This window comes from Arabidopsis thaliana, chromosome 3 (assembly GCF_000001735.4).
Source record: "Arabidopsis thaliana chromosome 3, partial sequence".
Classification (NCBI taxonomy): Eukaryota; Viridiplantae; Streptophyta; class Magnoliopsida; order Brassicales; family Brassicaceae; genus Arabidopsis; species Arabidopsis thaliana.
Genome location: NC_003074.8, coordinates 6,200,435 through 6,227,309, shown reverse-complemented (window position 1 = coordinate 6,227,309; position 26,875 = coordinate 6,200,435). Strand labels below are relative to the sequence as shown.

Sequence of the window (26,875 nt, the reverse complement as noted above, 5' to 3'; positions counted from 1 at the left end):
ATTTCAAATAAATTAATAGATATTAATTATAACGAACAACCAAAATAAAATAACAAATGATTAATAAAATTGTCAAGCATGAATTTGATTTTCATGAGCATTGTGTTTCTCTGTGGTTTATTAACCTCTTTCTTTCTTGTGGTTTGTGACATTTCCAAATTTTCAATATATCATTATTATTCCAATAGGATAAAAAAGTTTTAGACTTCGAGACAATTGTTCTAAGCTGATCAAATGTCCCGTAACCCCGAGAAATTATCCACTTTCTCAAACCTTCCGTGGACGAATTTATTTTGCTTTATAAATCATCTTAGCTTGTTCAGCCATAGTTAAAGGACATGTTAGTTTTATTTGCAATTTTTTCTTTTCCAAATTAGATTATCAATGAAGAATTTTTATTTTCATACATTATATATAATAATGTGTGGTTGACAAAAAAAAACAAGCAAACATATTATCACAACTACAACTTACACAAAAAGAGTATATAGATTGTAGTTAGAAACATATATTTAAATAAAAATATTGAACATATGGAAATTGATTAGAAGTTCATAACTAGTACTTTTCTTTAATAAAATAATGAAAATGAAAGAAAGTTTGTAGTTGACTGTTATGACAGACACAACCAAAATCTAAATGATTGATTGCTAATTGTTTAGTTTTGTTTCCTTGAGACCTATTAACGAATGAGGCAGAATCAAATGTGGCCTGATAGCTATGAATCAACTAACAGTTGGTGAAGTTTTTCTAGACTTATGTGAAACTTGGTTGTTCGATTGTCGACTTTGGACTTTTTCCAACAATCTCTCATTACATTCTTTTTTTTTCTTTTTCTTTGTATATTTGAATTCAATAATTGATGTATATATGGTCTTATGAAGTTTTAAGCATCCCCATCTTATCAGGACTAACTCCGTTGAAAAAACTTATAGAGTAGTTAAGACATACATAGCAATCGTTACCCAATCTTATGTCAATGGATGACAAACAATTTACATATACATGTCAAAACTTTTTAGATAATTGTTAGTAAATATGTTTTGTGAATTGTGATCATAATGTCATATGCGGATCGTGACTGGTCTAATTCTGAAATTGTATCATCACCAATCTACTGGTTACAATTAATTATTGCATAATGCATGGTGCATATTTTCAATCAGTAATGATTAGTTTTGTTGTTGCTTGTTTTGCTATAACTTGAGTCTTACTATGGATGAAGGACTAAATCTACTTAAGAGAAGCTTTTACTTTATAATCATCCAAAAACGTGCGGTGACTACCTCAACATCCAATTGAAATGTGTTGAGAAAGAATATGGGGTTTCCATTAATTAATTAGGTGATAATAAGATGCATCATAATAATAATAGCAATATAGGAAGGATTTTTTTTCTTTGTTAAAAGGCAATATAAGAAGGTTGTTAAGTAGGAAAGAGACATTCTAACGAGTTCCGTGTCTTATAGCCTCGTTGGTGGGTCGCATGACGACGTACGTGTGCACCTTCCAATATGTGATTTTTTTTTTTGGTTTAATTGTAATATTTAAATTGAAAATTATGTCAAATACGTATATACAAATATATTTATTTAAAGGATTGGTAGTCGGTAGGAAATGCATAATTTTTATGTTTTGTGAAAATTGGTATAAGATTAAGAAAAATAATGTTTATGAGCAATGGCTCCGTCACTTTAACTTTTATCTATACATTTTTTTGTGCGTCTAATTAACATTAAACAAAGGGAAGCTCAAGGATCATTTACAATACAATGCATTATGCATTATGCATGGATATATTCAAATTTGAGTAGAAAATTCAATTTGTACCACACGAAACCACAAGAAGTAATATCATGGAAGAACCATATTATATTGGTTTGAATCTATCCAAGAAGAAAAAAATGGACGGAGGAGCTTTTCTGCATTCTGATTATAGGAGAATAAGGGATGCAACATCTTAATATAGAGAGAGAATATATGTTTCTAAATACAAAAATTTATATTGTATTTCAAATCGTAAACGTTATGCTCGATAAATTAAAGAGTTTCGATACTTTCAAAAGCAATTACTTGTCCCACACACCACTTGACAGGAGAGCAGAGGATTTCACAAAACTGGCAAATAACTGAAACTGTCTCGTCTTTGATTCTCTTAACCCACAACTCAAACCAAACTGACCAACAGTTGTTTTGCTCTGAACCTATGTTACTTAAGAGCAAGGGAGGCGCCTCATTGCATTTGAAGTGGCTCGACGTTCTCTAGTTTCTCTTCTAAGTTCCAACCCCTGAAACACACAACCCCACGAGTTTCAGTTTTACGCTTAAAATTCAACTCTTACGAGTGATATAAAGAAGTAAGACAACATTTTCCTCACCTTTCAGCAGCTTCTTTCTTGAACGAATCGATCTGTGTCTCAAGCATGGCACAAGCAGACTGAATCTCCATATTCTTAACACAGAGCTGTCTCCATTCTTGAGATAGAGCATTGAGCTCGTATGATGTGGTTTGCTGATAATGGCCACACAACAAAGTTTTAGATTACCCCGTAAACCAAACAGAAAAGTGCAAGGAAGAAGATGAAGATAATTCAAAAGAGTTGTCACCTGATGATACTTCCTTTCCCGATTTACTTTTTCAATTTCCTCATTCTGCTCCTGTGCTAGTCTTTGCATTCTGCAAATAGGGTTCAAATAGAGGGTTGAAATCAATCTCACTGTGGTTAAGTTCCAAAAGCCAGAGACTGGGTACAGTTTTATAAAGAATGACATGTTACAAGCTCACGAAGACCTTTCTTATGTTTAAAGGAAACAAAGAAACTTTCAAGCAGAAAGCACATGAAGAATAACGAAAGGCAAATCTCGTGTACTACAGCCAAAGAAGCATATTATGCAAGCAAGAGGGACAACATATATATCAATAATGCTTCAGCAGATCATCTAGGATATATACAATCCATCAACCAAAAAGCTTAAACCCTTTTACTCATTCAAATTCAATCAATGCTGCAGTATATACAAATGTGAACAAACCTGGTCAAAAATACTTCAAGGCGATGGTTGTTCTGTCTCCAAAGCTCGGGGCCAAGTTTTGACATCAATTCCAAATTCTCAAGCCTGTGAATGAAAAAAATCCACGTTTTAAAACAGGAAAACCCAGTATATACAGAAGAGAATCATGTATTAGAAAAAATCAGAAACTTTGCTTACTCAATCAGCTTCTGTTGCAATGACCGTTGATTCTTCTGAAGATACTGCTTCCAGGCAGCATCATCATTCCTCTTATTGGCAGGTGGCATTTCAAGTTTGTATCGGGATTCGAAATCTATCCGCACAGGAGGCTTCCCAGCTCTAACACGCTCATACTCTTTGCCAAGAACAGGGCAGTTCTACATTCGTTTTCAACAAAACAAAAGCGACAAATCAATCAATACCTTTAGACCTAAATCATAAAACTAGCTACAAGATCATAAAACTTCTACTACCAAGACCAGTTGCTCATGAGGATTCCATTCAATCTTAAGATTCTAGTTGATTCTGAACCCTTAAACTAAAATTAATTGAACCTTAGATAAATCACTAAACACTATGCTCCTCTTTTCTCTCCGTTAAGAAAACGAATAGAAGAAGAGAACAAGAACCCTATCATAACAAACCCAAAATCAACACTCACTCCTATAAAGTCCAAGATGAAGTAAAACCCAGAAACCAAAAGATTGGAATTCACCAAATTCCCTTTAAACCCTAATCCAACAAAATTTCCAAACCCTAGCTAGAGAAACGAACAAACAAATCGATAAAAGGATTCACAGTGAAATTCACCTTAAAATCGAACTTCGGAAGAGGAGGCAAGTCCTTTAGAAAGTCAGCTGGCTTCTTAGAGCTCCGACGCATCTCTTCCTCCACCAAACGGTCTACCTCCGACTTAATCAATGGATTGCCATAGTCGTCGTCTATATAAGGAAGCGCATCGATAACTTCTGCATTCGCCGCACTAGCCCAGGGCCTCGCAGCCTCCGGCGTCGCCTCCAACATCAAGACATCACCATTGTTCGTCGCCATAGTCGTCTCTCAACTTCAGAAATCGAAAGTGTCCAGATAGTGAGAACTGAGAAAGATGGAGAGACCCAAGTTAATAAAAAAGAAGAAGTTAATATCACCGACCCGGTTTTATTGGGCCTTGGGCTTCTAGGGCCCTAAAAACTGAAAGATATGTAATACACGGTGTCCTTTTTTGTTGCTGCAATATTACTATATTAGTAAATGATTTGATATAGATATTGAACAATTATTCTAGAGATGTTTGGTTTTACTATTTTGAAGTAAATCGAAACATATGATAAAAAGTGATCAGGAAACAATTTTTGGCAATGGGGTTTAATAATGCTACTGAGGCATATTTGCGTATAAAAGAGTAAAAAAGAGTTTAACTTCAGGCAAATCTCGGATGAGTTGCAAGAACCGGTTCTTCTCCGGCTCAGCTGAAATCTCCGGCATGGTTTTCTCAATCTGTGGTAATAGCTTTGCCAATTGCATCCCTGTGGCCAGACCGGTCTGCGTTTCCATCTCCTCTACTAACGCAACGGCACAACACTTGAGTGAGATCTCTGCTACATTTGAAAAATCATTGCTGCAACATGAAAACAAGACCAAGAAATGTTTAACAGGCTACATTGCAACATTCTTGCTTTGAGCATTGAAGCAGAAACGAGGACAAGGCTTTAAAGAAGTGAAATTGTTCGTCTTTTGCGGGTTAAAGAGCAGAGATTTTTTTTACCTTGTGAGTACTTCCCGTGTCTCGGTTATGAGTAGATGAAACTTGGTAACAGTTGCATCAGAAGAGGAAACATCAGTGGTTGCGTCTTGGGACATCATTAGATAATCTACCCAGTGGTGTGGACTTCCTGTGCTCATAAACACATCGAGAATCCGCATCACAGTTTCTCGAAGAGCACTTGTGGTTAACACATCCTTTAACTGCTTTCTGCAATTAAACACACATAGTTAGATTTCGCTATACGTTCATAAAAGTATAGTGATTCTTCATAGGCATTTGAGTTTGAGGCACCATAAAATCAATCTTCAAGGATGAGAAACAAGGGAGACATCTTTGATAAGTAGGTTTGTAATGTAAATTACCCCTTGAGAACTTCTTTCACTGCGTTCTGCATGTTAGAAATCAAACTCGGCATGCCACTGGTCGCAAGAAAATCAGCGCTTGTCAAAAACTTTTGTTCATCATCTCTCTCTATGAGATCTAGTTCGTCCTGAGAAAAAAACATATCAAGGAAATGACGTTGGTAAAGATTGTGGTAATCCAGCCAAGAGTTATATCTAAGACCAATGAATACACTAATTTCGATAATTTTGAAAGGAAAAGATGCAAAATATCAACTTCTACCCCTTGAAATCTCAATTTGAAATTTTGATATCTCAAGATACAATGCAACAAGTAGAATGAAAGTACACAAAATTTTATCAGAATGACCAATTTGCTAGAAGTAGCTTAACAATGATTCTTAAGACAATAAAAAGAGAAAAGTAAAATGTCTTACAAGTAAATGGGAGCTCCCAAGACCTCTAGCAGTGTCGATATATAAATGTCTGCCCAAAATATTGACTTGAACCCTAATGTACAAACTAAGCATAGTGACCGACCAAAGGGACAAGACCATTCTCGTGAAACCTGAACACAAGGAAACACATTTAAAAAGATTGATTAATGAGAAGATCCAATGTTGCCACAGAGCACGAGAAGTACAAGTAAGGGAACAACAACGCACTCAAAATTTTGAGCTCATTCCAGAGTTGAAGCTTCTCAGAAGGAATCAATATTCCTTTGCCTTTGCTTAGCTTATCCATAATACTCGAGACATCAATCTCTTCAACTACACGACTACTCAAGTGATGAATTGCGTGAGGCAATGTAGTAGTATCAGCAATCATCTGAATGTTATCGAAATGTGCCTTCATTCTAACATAGAGCATAGAGAGAACAAAACCAATAAGGACTAGAAATCGATAAACAAGCAAAAAATAAAGACGAGAGGTTACAAAAACTCAACTGGGTTTTGATGATCTCGTCGTTTTCACGCTCATTAGCAAGCTCTCGTTCCAAATCAGCGAGCTTACGAGTATGGGCATTGTATAGTTTATAGAGCAAATACCCACTTCCCAAACAAGTCGTCGTCACCAAAATCTTCCTTCTATGTTTCCTCCACAAACCCCTACAGAAACACAATGAACTTTGAATCAATCGTGATGTGGATTAAAAGAAACCTAATTGTCCTCAGTTGCAAACGTATCTAAAACCCTACGGAACTAGAAACCAATAGCGAGAGAAAGGAATACATAAGGAGATCAGAATTTAGAACACACCTGACTAAATCCATGACCTTTGAAGCTACTATTGGATTCGAACCATTGGCTGGAATTTTTTAAAGAGATAAAAAAAAGAAGCAAAAAGCTTCGTGTTGAAGATATCTCAAAGCCTAAAGACAGAGATATAGAGAGAGACAGAGAGGAAAGGGGGCTAAGATTAGATTCCTCTGTCGTCTTGTTGTCTGTGGCTAAGGTAATAAGAAAACTGAGAAATTTTCCGGCGAGAGATGGCTTTTTAGCTCCGATCTCTCTCCTTGGGTGAATAATGAGAATGTTATCACTTCAGGCGACACAGAGATTCTCTGATATTGGAAACTGAATCTCACAAACAAAGCTCAGAATCTGCTTTTTCTTTATTTAACCGAACTTAACCGAACCAAAGTCTATTTGCTTTATTAGGTCAACCAACATATACATATACGTTCCGACCGAAAGATGTTGAACTGATAAACTCGGTAGTAATTTCAGTAGACCGATTTTATCGTTGGTTTAGAAAAATCAAATAGTGTTGGCTATTGAATCAAACCGAACCGTATTGTGTAGATTTTGTATCCATTAGCTCAAGAAATACTTTCAGTTATATATATGTATATATATATATATATGCTTATTTAGGTACAAAATTAAATCCAACATTTAATAAAATGGACTAACATTACCAGTCAATTTTGTATATAATGAATGTCCAACAAACAAACCGGTTCCATTGACATTTCCGGTTTATAAGTAGGCCCACGTGTAGAAGCAATTTCATAATGTTCAAACTCTCCTCAAACCTTTGGACTGAACTAGAGATTTTCAAGATTTCTTGTCTTCACTTATATGTCTCTTTTCATGCAACGACAACCTCGGATATACAAACAATCTACAACCTCTTTAATGTCTCTTTTCCCCAACATGATCTGGATCCATCCAGTGATCTATCTACTTCGATTTTATCTCGTATATACAGGCTTGAGGCTTCGTTCGTTATCATGTCAAGTAGAACTACACATTCCACACCAAAATTGAAATGTTATCGGCATAACAAAAACAAAATACTGACTGACATGTTATTCTATAATTGAAAACTTACCGACTGAAAAAAATTAGAGCTTAATTTACATCGTTTTTGAGCTAGAACTAGATGTAAATTTCCAATATCAGGGTTCAAAAGAATTAGTAAATTAACAATCTGATAGAGAGATCACATCCAAAAGGTTAATAGCAACACACATTTCAATAATTTTTCCCTCTCTAATTTCGTAAGAACTTGTGACTTACACAAAAAAAACTAACTAACTACTATCTCTTCTTTTAATACTATCTTGGACATAATCAACGCTGGTTTTCACCGGTTATACAGCTGGTTTTCATCAAAATCAAAATCAAGAATCTAACTTGGGGTAAAATGCTCAATAAGACTCAATGATCATATTCACCTCTAATCTAACTTTGCGGCTTGAAGGTGTAGAGGGCAATGGAGATATTATAGTTGTGAGAAAGTCTTGGAACCATCTCTTTAAACCTAACGTAATGGTCTTCCAACAGTACGACCATCTTGTCTAATGCCTTTGTGTTTTTAAGCATAAGTTCCACGAATGAAACAACGTGCTCTGACTCTACATCCAAACATGACTTGTTCCAAAAGACACCATATTTTGATTTCCAACATTGATCGAGATTAAAGCCTTCCAAATCCATGTGGTCGCCAAGATACTCACCCTGCACAACAGAAAAAAAACATGGTTCTTGGATGACAGAAAAGGTAATCATGGAAAATAAAAGAGGTTTATATATATGGTAGTAAAATATACCGGTTTATGGTAGAAATCCTTTGTGAGTAATGTTAGCTTCTTTAAATCAGGTGAGTTTTGTAACACTCTTTCTATACCAGGAATAACATACTGAAAGATGACTGTCTCGAGAGTCAAATCTTTCACCTTGAACATCGGGAAAGGGACACCACGAAGCTCGGCAACGGATAAAATCTACATAAAAGATATTGAATAGCAAAACGCTGTATTCAGTACCATGCATATACCATAGATTTAAACATTCCTAAACTTAAAGAAAAACAAATAATAACTAGTCCATCTACCTGAAGAAAGTTTCCACCCAAAGTAAGCTTCTCCACGTTGTGCAACTTTTCCAACATCTTTAACAGCGTGACTTGAAGAAAGTCAGCCTTGATGGTTTTAGAAAATGAGTCAATGCAAATGTTAAGTTTAGCTTCCTTCAGTGATGAGACATCAACAAGACTACATGGTAATTTAGAGTTTCTCAATCTGAGACAATGGGTATGTGGAGCCACAATCTGCATTGCCGTTAGCTCGGGAACCCAAATGTTACAGTTTATTTCTAATGTTCTCAGGCGCAGTGATTTGCTGAGATCAAGAACCCTTAGTCCACCGCAGTGATCTAGTGTTAAGCTCTCGAGAATTGGACAACCAAATAGAATGTTAGCCATGGATTCATCAGAGAGAAGACAAGTACTCAAGTACAACTTCTTCAGCATATGGCAATCATCGTATCAGAAAAGTCTAACACAACAGTGAGTTGCTTGAGAGATGAATTGATGTGGAAGAAATCAGGAAACTTAAACTTATTGGCAACTTGATTCCAGAGATCCAGGGACAGATGATCCACGTTACGGGACATGGCGAACTTGATCCAACTTTCTAAGTGGGGAACATTGTTGATCAAGCTGGTATGGAGGTGAAAACGCATCATCTTGGAAGCTGTATAGCGAGTTAGGGTTTCGTCTATAAATGGAGCCTCCAGTCTGTAATCATTAAATGAAAGAGAAGGTGTATCACACCATACATGTCTCCATCGTTTTGACAAGAGGGAAGTTGTGATGGCGAGTTTGGTCGGAATAAAGGAGAGGATATGTTGGAGGATCACATCAGGTAAAGAGCTTATTGAGTCTACTGCTTCTTTGATTTTCCGCCGATGGTAATGACGACCGTAGCGGTGGCTAGGGACTCTTACACCGGGGGTTGCGCTGTCGTCGGCCATCTTGATTTTCTTAGGGTTTATTATCAACGAATGGTAATGTTTTGAAGACCCATTATATATTTTTTGATATTCCAACTGAAACCAAAATCTTATCAAACCAACCACATAACAGTTTTATTTAGTTCTAAACCTAATAAACCAGAAAATCCAAGATAAGGAAGAAAAAAATCTAAACCAGAAAACTAAATTGGAGGATCCATAGATATTGAAATCATATACTAGAGTTTTTTTCTCCTCTTTAGTTACAAAACAAAACCGTCAGTCTGTAATAGCTCGGTACATACAAGCCACCAAAAATGGATTGCTTGCCAAACTTGTTAGGAATTGGACTGCCGCATTTTGCACAAGTACGCTTCCCTTGACCAATCCACTTCTAATGCACATTTTGCATTAGTTACAAAACACATTAGAAGTGGATGGGCCAAGAAAACCATACTTGAGCAAAATACCAGATCCAGTTCCTAACAAAAATGGCAAGCAAGCTACTTTTGATGTTAGTATAAATATCAAACTTGCATAAGTTTCTCAACTAAATTGTCTTATTTCGGCAGTCATTATGCTATTTTATTTCTCACACGACAAAAAAATTCGCAACTCCAACTTCAATCCACCTAAACAAAACTCCTTCGCTAGATCACTGATTTAGCCGAGATCAAGTGCTTCGTTTAAATCTTTTCATAAGCTCCACAAAATCTCCAAATGCTGCATATATGAAAAGATTAGGCAAAAATTAATGCATAGCGTTTTAGTAGCGTTTACGTTTTGATAGGTACCAGACAAAAGGGAAAAGAAAGAATGGTTTAATACCGTTGTCGGAGTCATGAGGTCCAGGAGAAGCCTCAGGGTGATACTGAAGAGACATGACATGCATTGCCGGAAAAGAGAGACCGGCGCAACTTCCGTCGTTGAGATTGACGTGAGTCACTTCCACGCCGGTGGGAAGAGAAGCTGGGTCCACTGCATAGTTATGGTTTTGCCAAAATCCGCACAAACAATATCAATCAAAATCTTCAGCAGACACAAAACAGAGACGTCTTTTTTTTAGTTTACTGTACTAGGAAGTGAGAAGCTGAACTCGACAGCCATGTAACAACAAGTTCTCAGAGTTACATATATAAGTATATAACTAAGTTTTGATTAATAATTTTTATTTTCCCATCATATTTGTAAACTATATTAGAACTGAAAGATTAGACTGTTTAATCTTGTGTGGTTATAATCTATAGATAGTAAATGGAGCATACCTGAGCACTGATCTCGACATGGCCGGTTCTGTTGTTACGAACTGGATGGTTTCCTCCATGATGACCAAATTTCATCTTAAAGGTTTTACCTCCAAGAGCTTGTCCAAGTAACTGATGACCCATACAGATTCCATAGACAGGAACTTTTCCTAGAAGCTCTTTAACCGTCTCAACTGCATAAGGCACTGCAGAAGGATCTCCTGGACCGTTGCTGAATAGAATCCCGTCTGGTTTCATTTTAAGCGCCTCTGCAGCTGGCCATGTCGATGGGACAACTGTGATTTCACAACCGTATGATGCCGAAATCATATGCAATAACCTTTTGAAGTGGAAGTATGAAAACAGAGTTAGAAGCTAGTGAGGAAATCCCGTCTTAGAATGTTTTGCTTGATCCCGAAATCATATGCAATAACCTTTTGAAGTGGAAGTATGAAAACAGAGTTAGAAGCTAGTGAGGAAATCGATGAGAATGTAAATTAGAGAAGAGAAAGTACAACTCACTCTGTAGGATTCCCTGTGACGTGAGGAGGTTGTCTTAAACTCCCATTCAGGATTTGTTTTTTCAACCCATTCGTAGGGAGATTTACAGGAAACATCGCTTATTAGATCAAGGCCTAAAATATTCAACCAAGCAGATAGACAGAGCTCAATCACATATTCCACGCTGATCATATTTTAAGGAGGGCAGTGAAAGAATTCAGACCTACTATATCCCAAGAGCGGGACATATGCAAAAGTTCCTCGTCGGTTTTGGATCCATCAGTGCTAAGCACACCGTTAAGACTGCCGCTTTCTCTTAATCGACGGGTTATTGCCCGTGTGTCAAGATCATCTGGTAGGATTAAAATGAGTAATGTTCTAAACCCAGTTATAATATCTAGAAATCTAAATTAGAATCTAAAAAAGAATCTGACCCTGTCAAAGAGGTGTTAAATACCAATTCAGCAACACGGGTTCCAGAAGCACCAAAAGACTTAGCTGACCAAACAGAGCCATCTTCTAACACTAGCCTAGCATTGTATGAGCTCCATGGTTTCTCTAAAAAACCTACAAAACCGGTAAAACAAGGAATTCACTGTTAGAAACAGAGATGATAGAACAGAGGTTAAGAACTGTTTAGCTGAATGATACTTAATTCTGTGAATGACTTTCAGATGTCTCTGATATCTCTGATAATTTCTCACAAATGAGACTACATGCTTATATAGAAAAGAAATGTATCTGCACCCATTAAACCCATGGACTCATTATGTCCTACAAACATAAAAATAAAAACCCCCAAATTTATTGTAAAACCAAAACTGACAAATGTGTCTTAACACACATTAACTCCCCTCTTTACTCTTGTTTGAATCACATTTCAACATTCACACACATTTTCAGCTCATCCAAACTAAAAGAAACAATAACCAAAACGATGATTAAGGCACGAATCAAGAGCCTACAAGTAATCTGAAAAAATCATATATATACATAACATTTGAATCGAAAGCCAATTCGAATCTAAAGTTCTGGGAAAAAATCAAGCTGTGAAAATACGGAAATGGGGAAATCGGCGAGCGTTACCAGATGCGGTGCCTGTAGAGGTGACTGAAGAAATGGAACACTTGACGACGGAGAGCCTAACTCCTCCGCGACGGTTCAATGACGGCTGGATGAAGAAGCCCGTCGGCAAAACAAATTCCAGAGCTTTCGTAGCCGCCATTGTTGCCGTCTCTAAAAGCTTCCAAGGAGTCTCAGCCGTTATGTCTGTCAGTGAAGTAGTGAACAAATAGTTGTTCTTTATATTTTCTTATTACTTTTCATAAATAACAAAATAGCCCTTTACTTATTTTCGTATATTTAAATAAACCCCAATAGATATATATTTATACTAAAACCTCCCCGCGTTAATTAATTATGAGAAAAGCTTGGTAAAAACCCTATTTTTCTTCTTCTCTTCAATTTACAGTTCTCTGCACCTTTTTCTTTCCCCTGTTTTTTGATCCTCAATCACCAAACCCTAGCTTGTTCTTCTGTTGATTATTTCGAAAAGGGGGTTTGTTTGTTTTCTGGGAATCAGCAAAAATCACGAAATGGTTGGTTTAATATTTCAATCGGGATAAAATCGATCGAAAATGAGTCAGCCTTCTGTGATTCTTGCTACGGCTAGCTATGATCACACCATCCGATTCTGGGAAGCCGAAACTGGTCGCTGTTACCGTACCATTCAGTATCCTGATTCGGTTTGTTTCTCTCTCTCTCTCCCTTGATTTTGTGAATTCTGAGTAATTAATAAAACTGAGACAAATTAATGTTTGTAATTGCAGCATGTAAATAGGCTTGAGATAACCCCAGATAAGCATTATCTAGCTGCAGCTTGCAATCCTCATATTCGACTCTTTGATGTCAATTCCAATAGTCCTCAACCTGTAAAACTCCTCTCTTTTTTTCTCAATGTGGTGTTTGCTTCCTTCTACCTGCTTGAGTGATCTTGATGGAGTCGTCGTGTGTATTAGGTGATGACTTACGATTCACACACCAACAATGTTATGGCAGTAGGATTTCAATGTGATGCAAAATGGATGTATTCAGGATCAGAAGATGGCACAGTTAAGATCTGGGACTTAAGGTATATCATGTCATCTTCATCTTTAGCTAAAAGTTTATAGATTTATTCAAGTGTGGATTCTGGGAAAGGATAAGGAGATATTGAATATAAAGTTACGAAAAATACTAAGAACGTTCTAAATTGTATTCTTGTTGACTCGTAAACCAAAATGCAGGGCTCCGGGTTGCCAAAAGGAGTATGAAAGTGTTGCAGCGGTTAATACAGTTGTTTTACACCCAAATCAGGTACATGAAGTCATCTGTTATTGTTGTGCTGTGGGAATCAGCTTCGTTTTATGTTTAAGAGAGTTGTTGTATTGCTACTGTTGAAACTGCTGTGATTTTGGTAGTTGTCTCAGCTGTTATTATGAACTATTTCCTTAGTCTTTATTATGAACTTTGTTTTTTTTTTTTGTACAGACTGAATTGATATCTGGAGACCAAAATGGAAATATACGTGTATGGGATCTCAGAGCAAATTCGTGTAGCTGTGAACTGGTAATTGCCTTTGACACGTCTTCATTTCATTTCTGAAAATCCGTAGATAATCACTTGAGGTTAACTATAGGTACCAGAAGTTGATACAGCTGTACGGTCTTTAACTGTTATGTGGGATGGGACAATGGTAGTCGCTGCTAACAACCGTGGAACATGTTATGTATGGCGCTTGTTGCGTGGAAAACAGGTAGTGTTCCTGATATGCAAACCTTTCTTTTGTTTAACCATGTTGTAGTCGCATTACTCTAATTGTCCATGCCATTTAAAAATTCAAAATCTTTTACAGACAATGACAGAGTTTGAGCCCCTTCATAAGCTGCAAGCTCATAATGGCCACATCCTTAAATGTCTCCTCTCTCCTGCAAACAAGTAACATGTTTCTTATACTTTCTCTTTTAACCGTTTTCTTCATCCTCTCCTTTTCGAAGCTCTTACATATTTGTTAGCAGATATCTAGCGACTGCATCATCTGATAAAACTGTCAAAATATGGAACGTCGATGGTTTTAAACTAGAGAAAGTTTTAACAGGTATGTTCTCCATGTTACTGTCAACAGCATTCATTCTCCATTATCGTCTCTTACACTATCATCAAATCTTATATAACAGGACATCAAAGATGGGTTTGGGACTGCGTCTTCTCAGTGGATGGAGAATTTCTTGTAACAGGTACTAATCTCTGTCTTAACTTAAACCACTGAAAAACATATCAGAACAATCTTTAAACGGGTTTCTATGATGTTGTACAGCATCATCGGACATGACGGCTAGATTGTGGTCGATGCCAGCAGGCAAAGAAGTGAAAGTGTACCAAGGTCATCACAAAGCCACTGTGTGCTGTGCACTTCACGATTAAAACCTTAATAAGAATCAAAGCTAAATTATGAACAAACTACGATTGTGTTATTTGTGTTTTAGTAAACTCTTGTACATTTCAATCGAATTCGTTCAAATTGCTCTTATGTTCCCTCTCTGATCAAACATTTCTCAACTATATCACAACAAAAATGCTCCAACAAAATTTATTTCAGAAGAGGCCCATTTATACCTGACTCGGAAACTCCGGCCCAAATGAGCCAGTCTCCTCGCAGAAACCACACTAAACCCTAATTTGATTCATTTTTAGACCTAGAGTATAAATACCAAACATTTCAATCGACCTCGTAATCTCTCGCTCTGTTACGCCATTTTCGTGAGTAAGAAGAAGAAACCCGAAAACCTCAAACCATGGCCGAGGGACTCGTATTGAAGGGCATTATGCGCGCCCACACCGACATTGTCACGGCCATCGCTACGCCGATCGACAATTCCGACATCATCGTCACAGCGTCGCGTGACAAATCCATCATCCTCTGGAAACTCACAAAGGACGATAAGTCTTACGGTGTTGCTCAGCGTAGGCTCACAGGTCACTCTCACTTCGTGGAAGATGTTGTTCTCTCATCGGACGGTCAGTTTGCACTCTCCGGAAGCTGGGACGGTGAGCTCCGTCTCTGGGATCTTGCCACGGGAGAAACAACTCGTCGATTCGTTGGTCATACGAAAGATGTGCTCTCTGTTGCATTCTCTACTGATAACCGGCAGATCGTGTCTGCTTCTCGTGATCGTACGATTAAGCTTTGGAACACACTTGGTGAGTGTAAGTATACCATCTCTGAAGGTGATGGTCACAAGGAATGGGTTAGTTGTGTTAGGTTTAGTCCTAATACTCTTGTACCAACTATTGTATCTGCTTCTTGGGATAAAACTGTGAAAGTTTGGAATCTCCAGAACTGTAAGCTGAGGAACTCTCTTGTTGGTCACTCTGGTTACCTCAACACTGTTGCTGTCTCGCCTGATGGTTCGCTATGCGCCAGTGGTGGGAAAGATGGTGTTATCTTGTTGTGGGATTTGGCTGAAGGAAAGAAGCTTTACTCGCTTGAGGCGGGTTCGATTATTCACTCGCTTTGCTTCAGTCCTAACAGATACTGGTTGTGTGCTGCTACTGAGAATAGCATTAGGATTTGGGATCTTGAGAGCAAGTCTGTTGTTGAGGACTTGAAGGTTGATCTCAAGTCTGAGGCAGAGAAGAATGAAGGTGGTGTTGGAACTGGTAACCAGAAGAAGGTACGTCATTATCTTATGATTTCACTATAGTAATTGGTTCTCTATTGATAGGTTAGTGAATGCACCAAAAGTAGTGATGAAATTATCTTTGGTTATGACAAAAAAAAAGTGAAATTTTGGTTAGAAATTGCATGTAGGAAATCTTTTCCCTTACCCATTAGCTTTGAAACTAGGAATTTTATTCTTTAAATGTTGCTCTGCTCCAAAGGTTTTGACTTTGATGTTAACATATAGGAAGAGATTGATAATGGTATCTAATGGGAATGTGTAATGAAAATGCAGGTTATCTACTGCACAAGCTTGAACTGGAGTGCAGATGGAAGCACATTGTTCAGTGGTTACACTGATGGAGTTGTCAGGGTCTGGGGTATTGGTCGTTACTAGAGACACAACAAGATGAAGAAGAAGTCACGAAATCTCCGGAAAAAAGTTTAGCTGCTTTTAATTTTTCCAGACTGCGTCAGTATTGTATTAGTCTCTCGCAAACCTCTATTTTGGCAATTTTTGTTTAATTTCCAGAAGAGAAAAAAACAATCCATTGATTATCATATCACTATATATCAAAAGGTCACGATTTTGATTACACTTACCTTCGTGATCTTCCGATTGGTCTTATTGAGGTTCAATCTTCACAATTCATCCCTATAATATATCACTCTTATCTCTTTCACCGGCCACATTACAAGCCTATTAGATTTCTAAAGCCCATGATTGGCCCAATTCAGTTAGGGTGGGTTTCTTTGTCTTCAAATTTGTAACCACCGGAAGCAGAGGAGAGTATCTTCTGAAGCATTAACCTAACTTATTTATGATCCTTGAGATGATGATGGCCAATCTTCCAAGGGATTTAGTGAACCTTGTTACGGATACGTACAGTATGAACTCTACTACCTCAAGTCCTCAACTCCTCTAAACCACGGATGAATATTACTATCCCTAACATTAACTCTGCGAACTGGGAGATACAGTTTTCTGCACGTGGCGTGTCTCTCAAGGGAAATACTCAACAAAAGCATCTCCCTGAGTTCTTACTCTGTTATGATTTTACAAGAGAGATATTTGGACCCCCTCTAAGTCTACCGTTTCACTCTTTTAATGAAGATACTGTGACTCTATCTAGTGTTAGAGATGAGCAACTTACAGTGTTATTTGAGAGAGATGATACATTACAGATGGAGATATGGATTACGACTAAGATTGAGCCCGAAACAGCGTCGTGGAGCAAGTTGTTCTTAGCGGTGGGTATGGAACCACTAACTGGTTTGCAGTTTCAGGTTGCCGCTGGGAATTTCTTTGTTGACGAGGAGAAGAAAGTTGTCGTGTTTTTGGATAAAGACACAGAGACGCGGGAGCGCTACATAGCCTTTATCACCCACGTATCTGTTCTTATGTTCCAAGTCTAGCGCAAATCAAATGGCCACAACTTTAAGCTGAGGAACTCTCTCAACATTGTCGCTGCTTTTAGTTTATCCAATTTTTCCAAACTGGCTCTCATGTAAATCTTGTATTTTGTCAAATTTTGTTTAATTATCATCATACACTCTATCAAAAGGTCACGGATTTTGGTTGCATTTTATATTCTTCATCTTTAAAATTGGTCTTATAACGCAACTTTCGTCTCGCTTCATAAAATCCTTGTCACAGTTAAAAACAGCAAGGTGTTTGTTGGTAAAAATCTTAGACGGCAAGGAGTTTGTTTCTCACTTTCTCAGGAACCTTAAAAGATCACTCTTCTCTTTCACTCGCTTCTCATCTTTTAACGGTACAACGAAATTTATGAAGCTGAGAGAAGAAGACATTAATGGCGGTTTCTGCAGGGGCTTTAGCTTTTCCTGCTTTATCCGTTCGCGCCACTCTTAATCCTGAGATTAAAGATGAACAAGCGAACATCAGCAGCACTACTTCTTCTTCCCAGAAATTCACTTACAGTCGAGCTTCTCCCGCCGTCCGATGGCCACATTTGAATCTCCGTGAGATTTATGATTCCACACCTTCACAAACTCTTTCTTCTCCGGTTTCTCCCATCGCCGGTACACCGGATTCAGGTGATGTCGTCGATTCAATTGCCTCCCGCGAGGAGCAAAAGACGAAAGATGAAACCGCCGTGGCGACTCGGAGAAGGAGAGTGAAGAAGATGAATAAAGTGGCGTTGATTAAGGCTAAAGACTGGAGAGAGAGAGTCAAATTTCTGACGGATAAGATTCTAAGCTTGAAATCTAATCAGTTCGTTGCTGATATTCTCGATGCTCGTCTTGTTCAGATGACTCCTACTGATTACTGCTTCGTCGTGAAATCAGTTGGTCAAGAGAGTTGGCAACGAGCTCTTGAGGTTTTTGAGTGGCTCAATCTCCGTCATTGGCACTCTCCTAACGCTCGGATGGTGGCTGCTATACTCGGTGTTTTGGGACGGTGGAATCAGGAATCCCTTGCGGTGGAGATTTTCACTAGGGCTGAGCCAACCGTCGGAGATAGGGTTCAGGTGTACAACGCAATGATGGGGGTTTATTCACGTAGTGGTAAGTTTTCGAAAGCACAAGAGCTGGTCGATGCAATGCGTCAGAGAGGGTGTGTTCCAGATCTTATTAGTTTCAATACTCTTATCAACGCTAGGCTTAAATCTGGTGGGTTGACTCCGAATTTGGCTGTTGAGTTATTAGATATGGTGAGGAATTCGGGTCTTAGGCCTGATGCTATCACTTACAACACTCTTCTTAGTGCCTGTTCGCGGGATTCGAATTTGGATGGTGCAGTGAAGGTTTTTGAGGATATGGAAGCTCATCGGTGTCAGCCTGATTTGTGGACTTATAATGCTATGATTTCTGTTTATGGAAGATGTGGGCTTGCTGCTGAAGCTGAGAGGCTCTTCATGGAGCTGGAGCTTAAAGGTTTTTTCCCTGATGCAGTGACATACAACTCTTTGCTGTATGCGTTTGCCAGAGAAAGAAATACGGAGAAGGTGAAGGAGGTGTACCAACAGATGCAGAAAATGGGGTTTGGGAAAGATGAGATGACATACAACACGATCATTCACATGTATGGCAAGCAGGGACAACTTGATCTTGCGCTACAGCTTTATAAGGACATGAAAGGTTTGTCGGGTAGGAACCCTGATGCTATTACTTACACTGTTTTGATCGATTCTCTTGGAAAAGCAAACCGAACAGTGGAAGCCGCAGCTTTAATGTCTGAGATGCTTGATGTTGGGATCAAACCAACTCTGCAGACATACAGTGCTCTTATCTGTGGTTATGCCAAGGCTGGAAAGCGAGAGGAGGCTGAGGATACTTTCAGTTGCATGTTGCGCTCAGGCACTAAACCTGATAATTTAGCGTATTCTGTAATGTTGGATGTATTACTAAGAGGCAACGAGACAAGAAAGGCCTGGGGTTTATACCGTGATATGATTTCTGATGGTCATACACCGTCTTACACTCTGTATGAGTTGATGATACTTGGACTTATGAAGGAAAACAGGTCAGATGACATTCAGAAAACCATCAGAGACATGGAAGAATTGTGTGGCATGAACCCACTAGAGATTTCATCAGTGCTTGTTAAGGGCGAATGCTTTGATCTCGCTGCTAGACAGTTGAAAGTGGCTATCACCAATGGCTATGAATTGGAAAACGACACTCTATTGTCTATCCTGGGTTCCTATAGTTCATCAGGCAGGCATTCAGAAGCGTTTGAGTTACTTGAATTTTTGAAAGAGCATGCCAGTGGATCTAAAAGACTTATAACTGAAGCTCTAATTGTTCTACATTGCAAGGTGAACAACTTAAGCGCTGCTCTAGATGAATATTTCGCTGACCCATGTGTTCATGGCTGGTGTTTTGGCAGTTCCACCATGTATGAGACTCTATTACACTGCTGTGTAGCAAATGAACATTATGCTGAAGCTTCTCAGGTTTTCTCTGACCTGAGACTATCTGGCTGCGAAGCTTCAGAAAGTGTTTGTAAAAGCATGGTTGTTGTGTATTGCAAGCTTGGCTTTCCAGAGACAGCTCATCAAGTGGTTAATCAGGCTGAGACAAAAGGCTTCCACTTTGCTTGTTCGCCTATGTATACTGATATCATTGAGGCTTATGGAAAACAAAAACTATGGCAGAAAGCGGAGAGTGTGGTTGGCAACCTAAGACAAAGTGGACGAACACCTGATCTGAAGACATGGAACAGCTTGATGTCGGCTTATGCTCAGTGTGGCTGTTACGAGCGGGCAAGGGCTATTTTTAACACTATGATGAGGGATGGTCCGTCTCCTACTGTTGAATCCATCAATATTTTGTTGCATGCTTTGTGTGTTGATGGGAGACTCGAGGAGCTCTACGTTGTTGTTGAAGAATTGCAAGATATGGGCTTTAAGATTAGCAAAAGCTCCATTCTCTTGATGCTTGACGCATTTGCCCGAGCTGGAAATATCTTTGAGGTAAAGAAGATATACAGTAGCATGAAAGCTGCTGGTTACTTACCCACAATCCGCCTTTATAGGATGATGATTGAGCTTCTCTGCAAAGGGAAACGAGTTAGAGATGCTGAAATTATGGTCTCTGAAATGGAAGAGGCCAATTTCAAGGTTGAGCTTGCTATATGGAATTCCATGCTGAAGATGTATACGGCTATCGAGGATTACAAGAAGACAGTTCAAGTATACCAGAGGATAAAAGAAACTGGACTGGAACCAGACGAGACCACTTACAATACTCTGATTATAATGTATTGTAGAGACAGACGACCAGAAGAAGGGTACTTGCTTATGCAGCAAATGAGAAATCTTGGTTTGGACCCAAAACTGGACACATACAAGAGCTTGATCTCTGCTTTTGGTAAGCAAAAATGCCTTGAACAAGCTGAACAACTGTTTGAAGAGCTTCTCTCAAAAGGTTTGAAACTAGACCGTTCATTTTACCACACAATGATGAAAATATCCCGAGATTCTGGAAGCGACTCCAAGGCAGAGAAGTTATTGCAAATGATGAAGAATGCGGGAATAGAACCAACACTTGCTACAATGCATCTGCTTATGGTTTCATATAGTTCTTCAGGAAATCCCCAAGAAGCTGAAAAAGTTCTTAGTAACCTGAAAGACACAGAAGTGGAACTAACAACTCTGCCTTATAGTTCAGTTATTGATGCTTACCTTCGGAGCAAAGATTATAACAGTGGAATAGAAAGGCTTTTGGAAATGAAGAAAGAGGGCCTAGAGCCAGACCACAGGATATGGACTTGCTTTGTTAGGGCGGCGAGTTTCTCCAAGGAAAAAATTGAAGTCATGTTGCTGCTTAAAGCTCTTGAAGATATTGGTTTTGATCTTCCTATCAGGTATAGATGATCTGATGCATTCCTTAAAGAGTATAGTTCTGTTAAGATCATGTTTGTGGCTTTTCTTATTATGATAATATAAAATCTGATACAGGATCATATCATATGGTACTGATTCTTATGAATTTTTTTCTCTGGTTTTTTAATGATACCTACCAGGCTTTTAGCTGGAAGACCTGAGTTGCTAGTTTCTGAGGTGGATGGATGGTTCGAGAAACTGAAATCCATAGAGGACAATGCTGCTCTCAATTTTGTTAATGCTCTTTTGAATCTTCTCTGGGCGTTTGAACTCAGAGCTACTGCATCATGGGTTTTCCAATTGGGAATCAAAAGGGGTATCTTCAGTCTCGATGTTTTTAGGTCAGTCTTGTATACGTTCATAAATGGTGTTAACACTCGCCCATGAACTAGTCACTTGTTTCTCATGCAAATGTTTCCAAATGCACAGAGTGTTTAGCAGTAACATTTGTGATTCACTTTGATTTTTCAGGGTGGCGGACAAGGACTGGGGTGCGGATTTCAGAAGGCTGTCTGGAGGTGCAGCACTTGTTGCCCTGACGCTATGGCTTGACCACATGCAGGCACTTCATCTCTTTCTTCTCTCTTAATATCTCTGCATCTTCACATCATATTCCACAAATGCCTGCATAACTAAAGATCGTTTGAGAATCATTCTCATATTCACCAATAACCCTCTGTTACTATTCTTCTCCCATTTCAGGATGCATCACTGGAAGGCTACCCAGAGTCTCCAAAGTCAGTTGTCTTAATCACAGGGACCGCAGAGTACAACGGTATATCCCTTGATAAAACGCTAAAGGCGTGTCTTTGGGAAATGGGTTCTCCATTTCTTCCCTGCAAGACGAGAACGGGACTGCTAGTGGCCAAAGCTCACTCTCTCAGAATGTGGTTGAAGGACTCGCCGTTCTGCTTCGACTTGGAGCTAAAAGACTCGGTGTCTTTACCAGAATCAAACTCGATGGACCTGATTGACGGGTGTTTCATAAGACGTGGACTTGTTCCTGCGTTTAACCACATCAAAGAGAGACTTGGTGGATTTGTGTCACCAAAGAAGTTTTCGAGACTGGCGTTGCTACCAGACGAGATGAGAGAGCGAGTGATAAAGACAGATATTGAAGGACATAGACAGAAGTTAGAGAAGATGAAGAAGAAGAAAATGGGCAATGAAACGAATGGTATTAACACTCGAAGGAAGTTCGTCAGAAGCAAGTGATGTCATGATATTGTACTCTCTTATTATAAAATCTCATTAGTGATTATTTGTATACAGACAGTTTTGATTTTCCTCTTTGTGGATACTAATTAGAATAAGTGTTCATGTAATATTTATCGATAGGGTTTAGTAAATTAAACAGAGCTATTGCGTCTAACAACCTTTTACCGTGAACGAAAAAAAATGTAATGCATTCAACTACTCTTTCTACCAATGCCTAGTTCAACTTATTTATTGTTGAGTTCAAGATTTTTGTTGTCGTTGTTGTTAGAATCAGTGACTATTCTAAAGATGTTTGGATTACACATATTTATACATACAATAAATTTCAAAATTTTCAAGAGCCAAAAAAACAACTAATTTGGTGCATCTTGGTTCTTAATAGGAACAACTGCAGATATTTTCCTTCTCCTAGGCGTAAGTTTTTTTAAACCAGTGGTGTTGTTAGATGTTTCTGCAACACTTTTGCGTCTTCGTTTTCGTTTCTCCTTTGCATTGTCTTGGATCTCGTTATCACATTCCAATGCCAACATCCTCTCCTCTCCTCCATTGTTTGGTTCATTTTCACAAACAGTTTCTGCAACACTTTTGCGTCTTTGTTTTGGCTTCTCCTTTGCATTGTCTTGGATCTCGTCATGACATTCCAATGCCAACATCCTTTCCTCTCCTCCATTGTTCGGTTCATTTTCACAAACAGTCTCATTCTCTTGTCTACATACATCTCCTGAGCAGTTCTTTAATCCTTTTCTCCGTCTCTTTGGTTGTCTCTCTGCATCTGACTTCTTCTGCCTGAATCAACAAAAAGGTGAATTTAGTTAGATTCACAAAAGCTACGTGTGTGTGTGTGTGTATGTAAGGAATAATCTATTTAACTTACTTGGCTTTGCGTTTCTTCTTCAGGGCTACACTATCGGGTTCTGGCTCTAGAGATATATCCGGTAGTGCCAAAATAGGGCTTGTGACAAGAGCAGGACGCTCTGATTCCCGATCAACAAAATTACCTACACTAGCTTCTTTTTGTAACCTTCTAGCTTCTTGTAAAAGAGCCACTTGATGAGGATATAATCTCTTCCATCTCCTCAAGCACTGATTGTCAGTACGACATGACAGATTAGTAGCCACCTTAGACCAGCTATATCCATGCTCTGCAATTGCTTCTCTCAACTTTTCATCCTCTTCCTCAGTCCACTTCCCACGATTTACTTTGGGATCTAAACAATTTAACCATCTCTCCCGACACTGAGTCTGAGTCCGTCCAGGAACAAACTGAGAAATTTTATGCCAGTTTTGAGATCCAAAGAGTGTCACAGCTACCTTTACACGTTTGTCTTCCTCTAAGCTCCATGTCCCTTTTCTGGTAGGGCGAAGCGACTTTTTCCATCTGAGAGTATAGAGAGAATGAAATTAGATATTCAATCATGTATCTGAATGCAGACATAAACAAGCACATAAAATGACAGAACATAACCTTGTAACTCAATCTAAAATCCTAGAGGATTGTCACCAATGAGACATGAGTGCATATTGAGGTTATGATATAATCCCACATCGACTAAACATGGACTTTATGGGTGGTTTATAAACCCTATAGACCTTTTGACCAAACAAACTAGCTCTTGAGGCAATTGATCGAACTGAACTAAATTAAATTCATATAATTTGCAGATGGAGGGAAAGGGACGAGGCTACCTCTTAACATACTACAGTAATTAATATCTAACTCATAAAGAAATGGGTGAATGTAGAAGATAAAACTGACCTATTCGAGCACTGAGTTCCAGTTCTTCCTTTTAATACATTTGCAACAGATTGCCAGTCTTTCTCCCCAAATAACTCTACTGCAGTACGAAGTTGGTCATCTTCCTCTGCAGTCCATTCTTTTTTCAATATGCTTGGATTCAAGCTTCTCTGATATCGAGCCAAACATTGAAATGGGGTCCTATTTGTCCCTAGTGACACCGCGATATCAACCCAGTCTGTAAGACTCGTTTGTTCGATAGTTCGGAGTAGGTTTTTGTCCTCTGCTGCAGTCCACGGACCGTGGTTAATCAATGGATCTTCCGAGCTCATCCACCTACAATGAGGCACAGGATAAGAAAATCCACTAATATATCAAAATAAGAGAGTGATGGTATATGTACACCCATAGATGATTAAAAGCTGATTTATCTTAGTAACCAGAGTTCAAATAAAGGAGGAACTTACCGAGCTTCACATTCTGCAGCAGAACGGTCCTTGATATCCAACGAATCCCAGTTAATTTTCGGAAGAAACTGCCTAATCATTTCTGGTGTGATCTCAAGATTTCCGATCGATTCATTGATAGTGTCTATATCATATGTAGCTCCTTCCAAGTCACTGTTAAGAAATATCTGTCATTCAACTCTTTCGAAAAAATTAAAATGAGAAAAACCTAAACTAAGTCTGCATCTGAAAAGATCTTAAGCAGCAGATTTAATGATTGCACTTTAAAAGAAGATGAGTAAGTAGTACCTGGACCGTTCAATTGCTTCAGAAAGCAGTATCTTTTGAACTTCTTGTTTTAAACCTTTTGCGAGGTTTTTGTTCTCCTCAGTAGACCATTTTCTGCGTTTCACTGAAATTGGATATTTCTCTAGTGCCATCCTATAATTTTCAACACAAGGGTTTTCCGCTGGACCCAACGTCAAAGGAGATATCTTTTTATCATTACCCTACAAAAAAAAACACAAGGGATTTAGGATAAGAAACATTTTCCATCACGGTCAACAGAAAACAGCTGAAGCAGTACTTTTTTTAACGACTACAAAAAAACAGCAGAGGCAGGAAAACTAGATCAAAGTATTACCTCGAAGCTATCACAAGGCCCAATTACCTCGGAGCTATCACAAGGCCCAGATTTCCGTGTTGAGATTAATTCGACACGAGGATCTTTCCTCTGACAGAGTGCCAGTTTAGTAATTCTCTTGCAAGAAGCTTGAAAATCTTTGACTATTCTAACATTTTTCTTGTGTTTCTCGTTCTGCTCGATCGTTGCTTCAATTTCTGCCAATTTTCCTCTAAGAAATTTCTGATATGCTCTGTTTCTCCTGATTGCATCAACAAACGCTCGTGCAGCTTCAGGGAAACTTGAACTCGCAGCTGGCATATGACCATCTTGTACATCCTCTGAGTCTGGCACAGTGACAACTGATTTCCCGTGATCTGGAAAGCTTTCACAAGTATTAGATCTACTCAATATTTCGCTTGAAGGTTCATTGTCCGAGTTATGTACCTGCTTTTTCTTCCCGTGAGAATCATTCATGAATTTTCCTTCCGAATCTGCAGAAAAATAGTAAGAAAATGACCACATAAGCATATTTTCCACTTAAAACACTGGATAAAAAGACAAGCAAGCAAACCAAATAAGAAGAACTAATGGGAATTAACGTCAGAGACCATACAAGCAAACCAATATCATCCTAGCATCATGAATTCATCATATCAAGAATCAAACATAAGCACAGAGAGCTTCTAACTTATTCCATCAGGGACAATACATATTGCATAAATAGACTGTTAAAAACCAAATAACAAGATGAAAAAGTCTGCATTTTTCACACCTTATAACAACTAGCTTCCAATAGTGAAACTGAAGGAACTCAAATTAATCTTACCATCAGCAAAAAACTATCAGTTGAGGCAGAGTCTTCAGATAACCATAGAACGAACATTGCAAAGGTAACACAGAAACATTATCTAACAAATCAGTAGCTTTAACGCAAATAGAAAAGAAAACAAGTATAAGATTTCAAAATTGTGCTCACCGAAATTCTTATAAGCAGAGAATCGCCTACGAATAGCACGAAGTGTTTCAAAGGCATCATCTTCTTCATCGTCAGATAAACCAATTGGAGGAAGGGACACATCCATGGACAATGACAATTGGCTCTTAATACTCCGAATCATCTCGAAATCATCTTCACTCTCCGAATCCGAGAGCAAGGACAAACCCATGGGAGGACCACTGCTTCTACCCGCATCCTTGGAAGATGCTAATTGGCTCTTAATTGTACGAAGCATCTCAAAGTCATCTTCGTTTTCTGAATCCGACGGTATCTCTCCGCCACCGACTCCTTCCGGTTCAATTGAACCGGTTTTTGACGCGAATTGATCGGAATTAACGTCAGAGACCATACATGCGCGTCTTAAATCTTCGAGGTCTTCACCGATGTCATCTTCTTCGTCATCGTCATCATCGTCATCAGCTTCGTATAGGCTGTTCCGATTCATCGCGATACAGAAAGAGAAATCCTTCTTTATGAAAATGAAATTGAATCAAATCGAAGAATGAGAGAAACGGCTCCAAGCCAAGGGTTTATGCCTCTAGAAGAAGAAGACGATGAATGTTTTCCTAATACTTAAGGTTTTATTTATGTCTGACCAATTTAACATTGGCGGCATCAGTGCAAACGGGCCGGGTCTGGGTCGGATCATTATAAAACACATAGAAAACCAGATATAAACCGGTTAGCGTTGACAAAAGA

At 38.6% G+C, this 26,875-nt stretch overlaps 8 protein-coding genes, 1 non-coding gene and 1 pseudogene across 17 annotated transcripts; 4 read left to right on the top strand and 6 right to left on the bottom strand.

The window, feature by feature from the left end:
* Positions 1-1,906: 1,906 nt before the first annotated feature.
* Positions 1,907-4,185, bottom strand: MOS4 (modifier of snc1,4). Its single transcript, NM_112699.3, has 6 exons — positions 3,823-4,185; positions 3,211-3,389; positions 3,034-3,117; positions 2,608-2,677; positions 2,379-2,512; positions 1,907-2,288 (listed from the first exon to the last, which is right to left on the bottom strand). Exons 1-6 carry the CDS (start codon positions 4,060-4,062, stop codon positions 2,234-2,236), a joined length of 762 nt encoding a protein of 253 aa, NP_566599.1. The 5' UTR covers positions 4,063-4,185; the 3' UTR covers positions 1,907-2,233.
* A 51-nt stretch (positions 4,186-4,236) lies between these two features.
* Positions 4,237-6,743, bottom strand: PEX3-1 (peroxin 3-1; the record flags this gene model as incomplete). 3 transcript variants are annotated; one of them, NM_112698.4, is made up of 7 exons in its annotated part: positions 4,237-4,630; positions 4,778-4,984; positions 5,140-5,267; positions 5,556-5,686; positions 5,784-5,974; positions 6,066-6,227; positions 6,379-6,743. In NM_112698.4, 7 exons carry the CDS (start codon positions 6,390-6,392, stop codon positions 4,387-4,389), a joined length of 1,077 nt encoding a protein of 358 aa, NP_566598.1. In that variant the 3' UTR covers positions 4,237-4,386. The 3 variants fall into 3 exon arrangements, with proteins under 3 accessions (NP_566598.1, NP_001154622.1, NP_974332.1); NM_001161150.1 differs by having other exon boundaries at positions 6,066-6,215; positions 6,313-6,392; NM_202603.1 differs by having other exon boundaries at positions 5,784-6,227; positions 6,379-6,684.
* A 1,066-nt stretch (positions 6,744-7,809) lies between these two features.
* Positions 7,810-9,381, bottom strand: AT3G18150 (RNI-like superfamily protein; the record flags this gene model as incomplete). The annotated part of the gene is given in 3 exon segments (NM_112697.3): positions 7,810-8,085; positions 8,178-8,351; positions 8,462-9,381. Coding segments are annotated over 3 exon segments (1,370 nt in total), but the record flags the coding sequence as incomplete, so codon positions are not given.
* A 154-nt stretch (positions 9,382-9,535) lies between these two features.
* On the bottom strand, positions 9,536-12,379 carry AT3G18145 (annotated as a pseudogene). 2 transcript variants are annotated; one of them is made up of 8 exons: positions 12,192-12,330; positions 11,540-11,672; positions 11,329-11,483; positions 11,127-11,239; positions 11,039-11,073; positions 10,715-10,944; positions 10,189-10,338; positions 10,034-10,083 (listed from the first exon to the last, which is right to left on the bottom strand). The 2 variants fall into 2 exon arrangements; another variant differs by lacking the exon at positions 11,039-11,073 and having other exon boundaries at positions 9,536-10,083; positions 10,626-11,038; positions 11,329-11,457; positions 12,192-12,379.
* On the bottom strand, positions 9,710-9,834 carry MIR3440b. Its single transcript, NR_141015.1, has one exon. It is a non-coding gene; the product is annotated as a microRNA ath-MIR3440b precursor (primary transcript).
* A 126-nt stretch (positions 12,380-12,505) lies between the features above and the next one.
* On the top strand, positions 12,506-14,725 carry LST8-1 (Transducin/WD40 repeat-like superfamily protein). Of its 2 annotated transcripts, NM_112696.3 has the most exons (10): positions 12,506-12,850; positions 12,935-13,036; positions 13,124-13,236; positions 13,391-13,460; positions 13,635-13,712; positions 13,783-13,899; positions 13,999-14,081; positions 14,162-14,241; positions 14,321-14,380; positions 14,461-14,725. In NM_112696.3, exons 1-10 carry the CDS (start codon positions 12,743-12,745, stop codon positions 14,565-14,567), a joined length of 918 nt encoding a protein of 305 aa, NP_188442.1. In that variant the 5' UTR covers positions 12,506-12,742; the 3' UTR covers positions 14,568-14,725. The 2 variants fall into 2 exon arrangements, with proteins under 2 accessions (NP_188442.1, NP_001030720.1); NM_001035643.1 differs by having other exon boundaries at positions 12,525-12,850; positions 13,999-14,241; positions 14,461-14,671.
* A 33-nt stretch (positions 14,726-14,758) lies between these two features.
* Positions 14,759-16,432, top strand: RACK1C_AT (receptor for activated C kinase 1C). The gene is made up of 2 exons (NM_112695.3): positions 14,759-15,817; positions 16,100-16,432. Exons 1-2 carry the CDS (start codon positions 14,939-14,941, stop codon positions 16,199-16,201), a joined length of 981 nt encoding a protein of 326 aa, NP_188441.1. The 5' UTR covers positions 14,759-14,938; the 3' UTR covers positions 16,202-16,432.
* Positions 16,433-16,737: 305 nt separating this feature from the next.
* Positions 16,738-17,220, top strand: AT3G18120 (F-box associated ubiquitination effector family protein; the record flags this gene model as incomplete). Its single annotated transcript, NM_112694.1, has 1 exon — positions 16,738-17,220. One exon carries the CDS (start codon positions 16,738-16,740, stop codon positions 17,218-17,220), a length of 483 nt encoding a protein of 160 aa, NP_188440.1.
* A 288-nt stretch (positions 17,221-17,508) lies between these two features.
* EMB1270 (Pentatricopeptide repeat (PPR) superfamily protein) lies at positions 17,509-22,881 on the top strand. The gene is made up of 4 exons (NM_112693.4): positions 17,509-21,136; positions 21,296-21,496; positions 21,627-21,717; positions 21,858-22,881. The coding sequence occupies exons 1-4, from the start codon at positions 17,619-17,621 to the stop codon at positions 22,368-22,370; spliced, it is 4,323 nt and encodes a 1,440-aa protein (NP_188439.2). The 5' UTR covers positions 17,509-17,618; the 3' UTR covers positions 22,371-22,881.
* On the bottom strand, positions 22,558-26,786 carry MYB4R1 (myb domain protein 4r1). 4 transcript variants are annotated; one of them, NM_001202993.1, is made up of 9 exons: positions 26,156-26,786; positions 25,624-25,661; positions 25,351-25,553; positions 25,198-25,285; positions 24,864-25,063; positions 24,576-24,728; positions 24,130-24,444; positions 23,248-23,751; positions 22,666-23,159 (listed from the first exon to the last, which is right to left on the bottom strand). In NM_001202993.1, exons 1-9 carry the CDS (start codon positions 26,619-26,621, stop codon positions 22,727-22,729), a joined length of 2,400 nt encoding a protein of 799 aa, NP_001189922.1. In that variant the 5' UTR covers positions 26,622-26,786; the 3' UTR covers positions 22,666-22,726. The 4 variants fall into 4 exon arrangements, with proteins under 4 accessions (NP_001327710.1, NP_850607.1, NP_566597.1 ...); NM_001338329.1 differs by adding an exon at positions 26,006-26,037 and having other exon boundaries at positions 22,558-23,159; positions 25,198-25,670; positions 26,156-26,747; NM_180276.2 differs by having other exon boundaries at positions 22,558-23,159; positions 25,198-25,553; positions 25,624-25,670; positions 26,156-26,747.
* Positions 26,787-26,875: the final 89 nt, after the last annotated feature.

Excerpts from the sequence above, each read along its gene's own strand:
- MOS4 (NM_112699.3), bottom strand. The coding sequence starts at position 4,062 with ATGGCGACGAACAATGGTGATGTCTTGATGTTGGAGGCGACGCCGGAG. Across the intron at positions 3,118-3,210 it reads TTGCAACAGAAGCTGATTGA|GCTTGAGAATTTGGAATTGA; the intron begins GTAAGCAAAGTT and ends TTTCATTCACAG. Across the intron at positions 2,678-3,033 it reads CTTGAAGTATTTTTGACCAG|AATGCAAAGACTAGCACAGG; the intron begins GTTTGTTCACAT and ends CCCTATTTGCAG.
- RACK1C_AT (NM_112695.3), top strand. The coding sequence starts at position 14,939 with ATGGCCGAGGGACTCGTATTGAAGGGCATTATGCGCGCCCACACCGAC. Across the intron at positions 15,818-16,099 it reads GAACTGGTAACCAGAAGAAG|GTTATCTACTGCACAAGCTT; the intron begins GTACGTCATTAT and ends ATGAAAATGCAG.
- LST8-1 (NM_112696.3), top strand. The coding sequence starts at position 12,743 with ATGAGTCAGCCTTCTGTGATTCTTGCTACGGCTAGCTATGATCACACC. Across the intron at positions 14,082-14,161 it reads CTCCTCTCTCCTGCAAACAA|ATATCTAGCGACTGCATCAT; the intron begins GTAACATGTTTC and ends ATTTGTTAGCAG. Across the intron at positions 14,381-14,460 it reads TGGAGAATTTCTTGTAACAG|CATCATCGGACATGACGGCT; the intron begins GTACTAATCTCT and ends GATGTTGTACAG.
- MYB4R1 (NM_112692.3), bottom strand. The coding sequence starts at position 26,621 with ATGAATCGGAACAGCCTATACGAAGCTGATGACGATGATGACGATGAC. Across the intron at positions 25,671-26,155 it reads CTCTGCTTATAAGAATTTCG|ATTCGGAAGGAAAATTCATG; the intron begins GTGAGCACAATT and ends ATTTTTCTGCAG. Across the intron at positions 23,752-24,129 it reads GGAACTCAGTGCTCGAATAG|ATGGAAAAAGTCGCTTCGCC; the intron begins GTCAGTTTTATC and ends CTATACTCTCAG.
- EMB1270 (NM_112693.4), top strand. The coding sequence starts at position 17,619 with ATGGCGGTTTCTGCAGGGGCTTTAGCTTTTCCTGCTTTATCCGTTCGC. Across the intron at positions 21,137-21,295 it reads GGTTTTGATCTTCCTATCAG|GCTTTTAGCTGGAAGACCTG; the intron begins GTATAGATGATC and ends GATACCTACCAG. Across the intron at positions 21,718-21,857 it reads TATGGCTTGACCACATGCAG|GATGCATCACTGGAAGGCTA; the intron begins GCACTTCATCTC and ends CTCCCATTTCAG.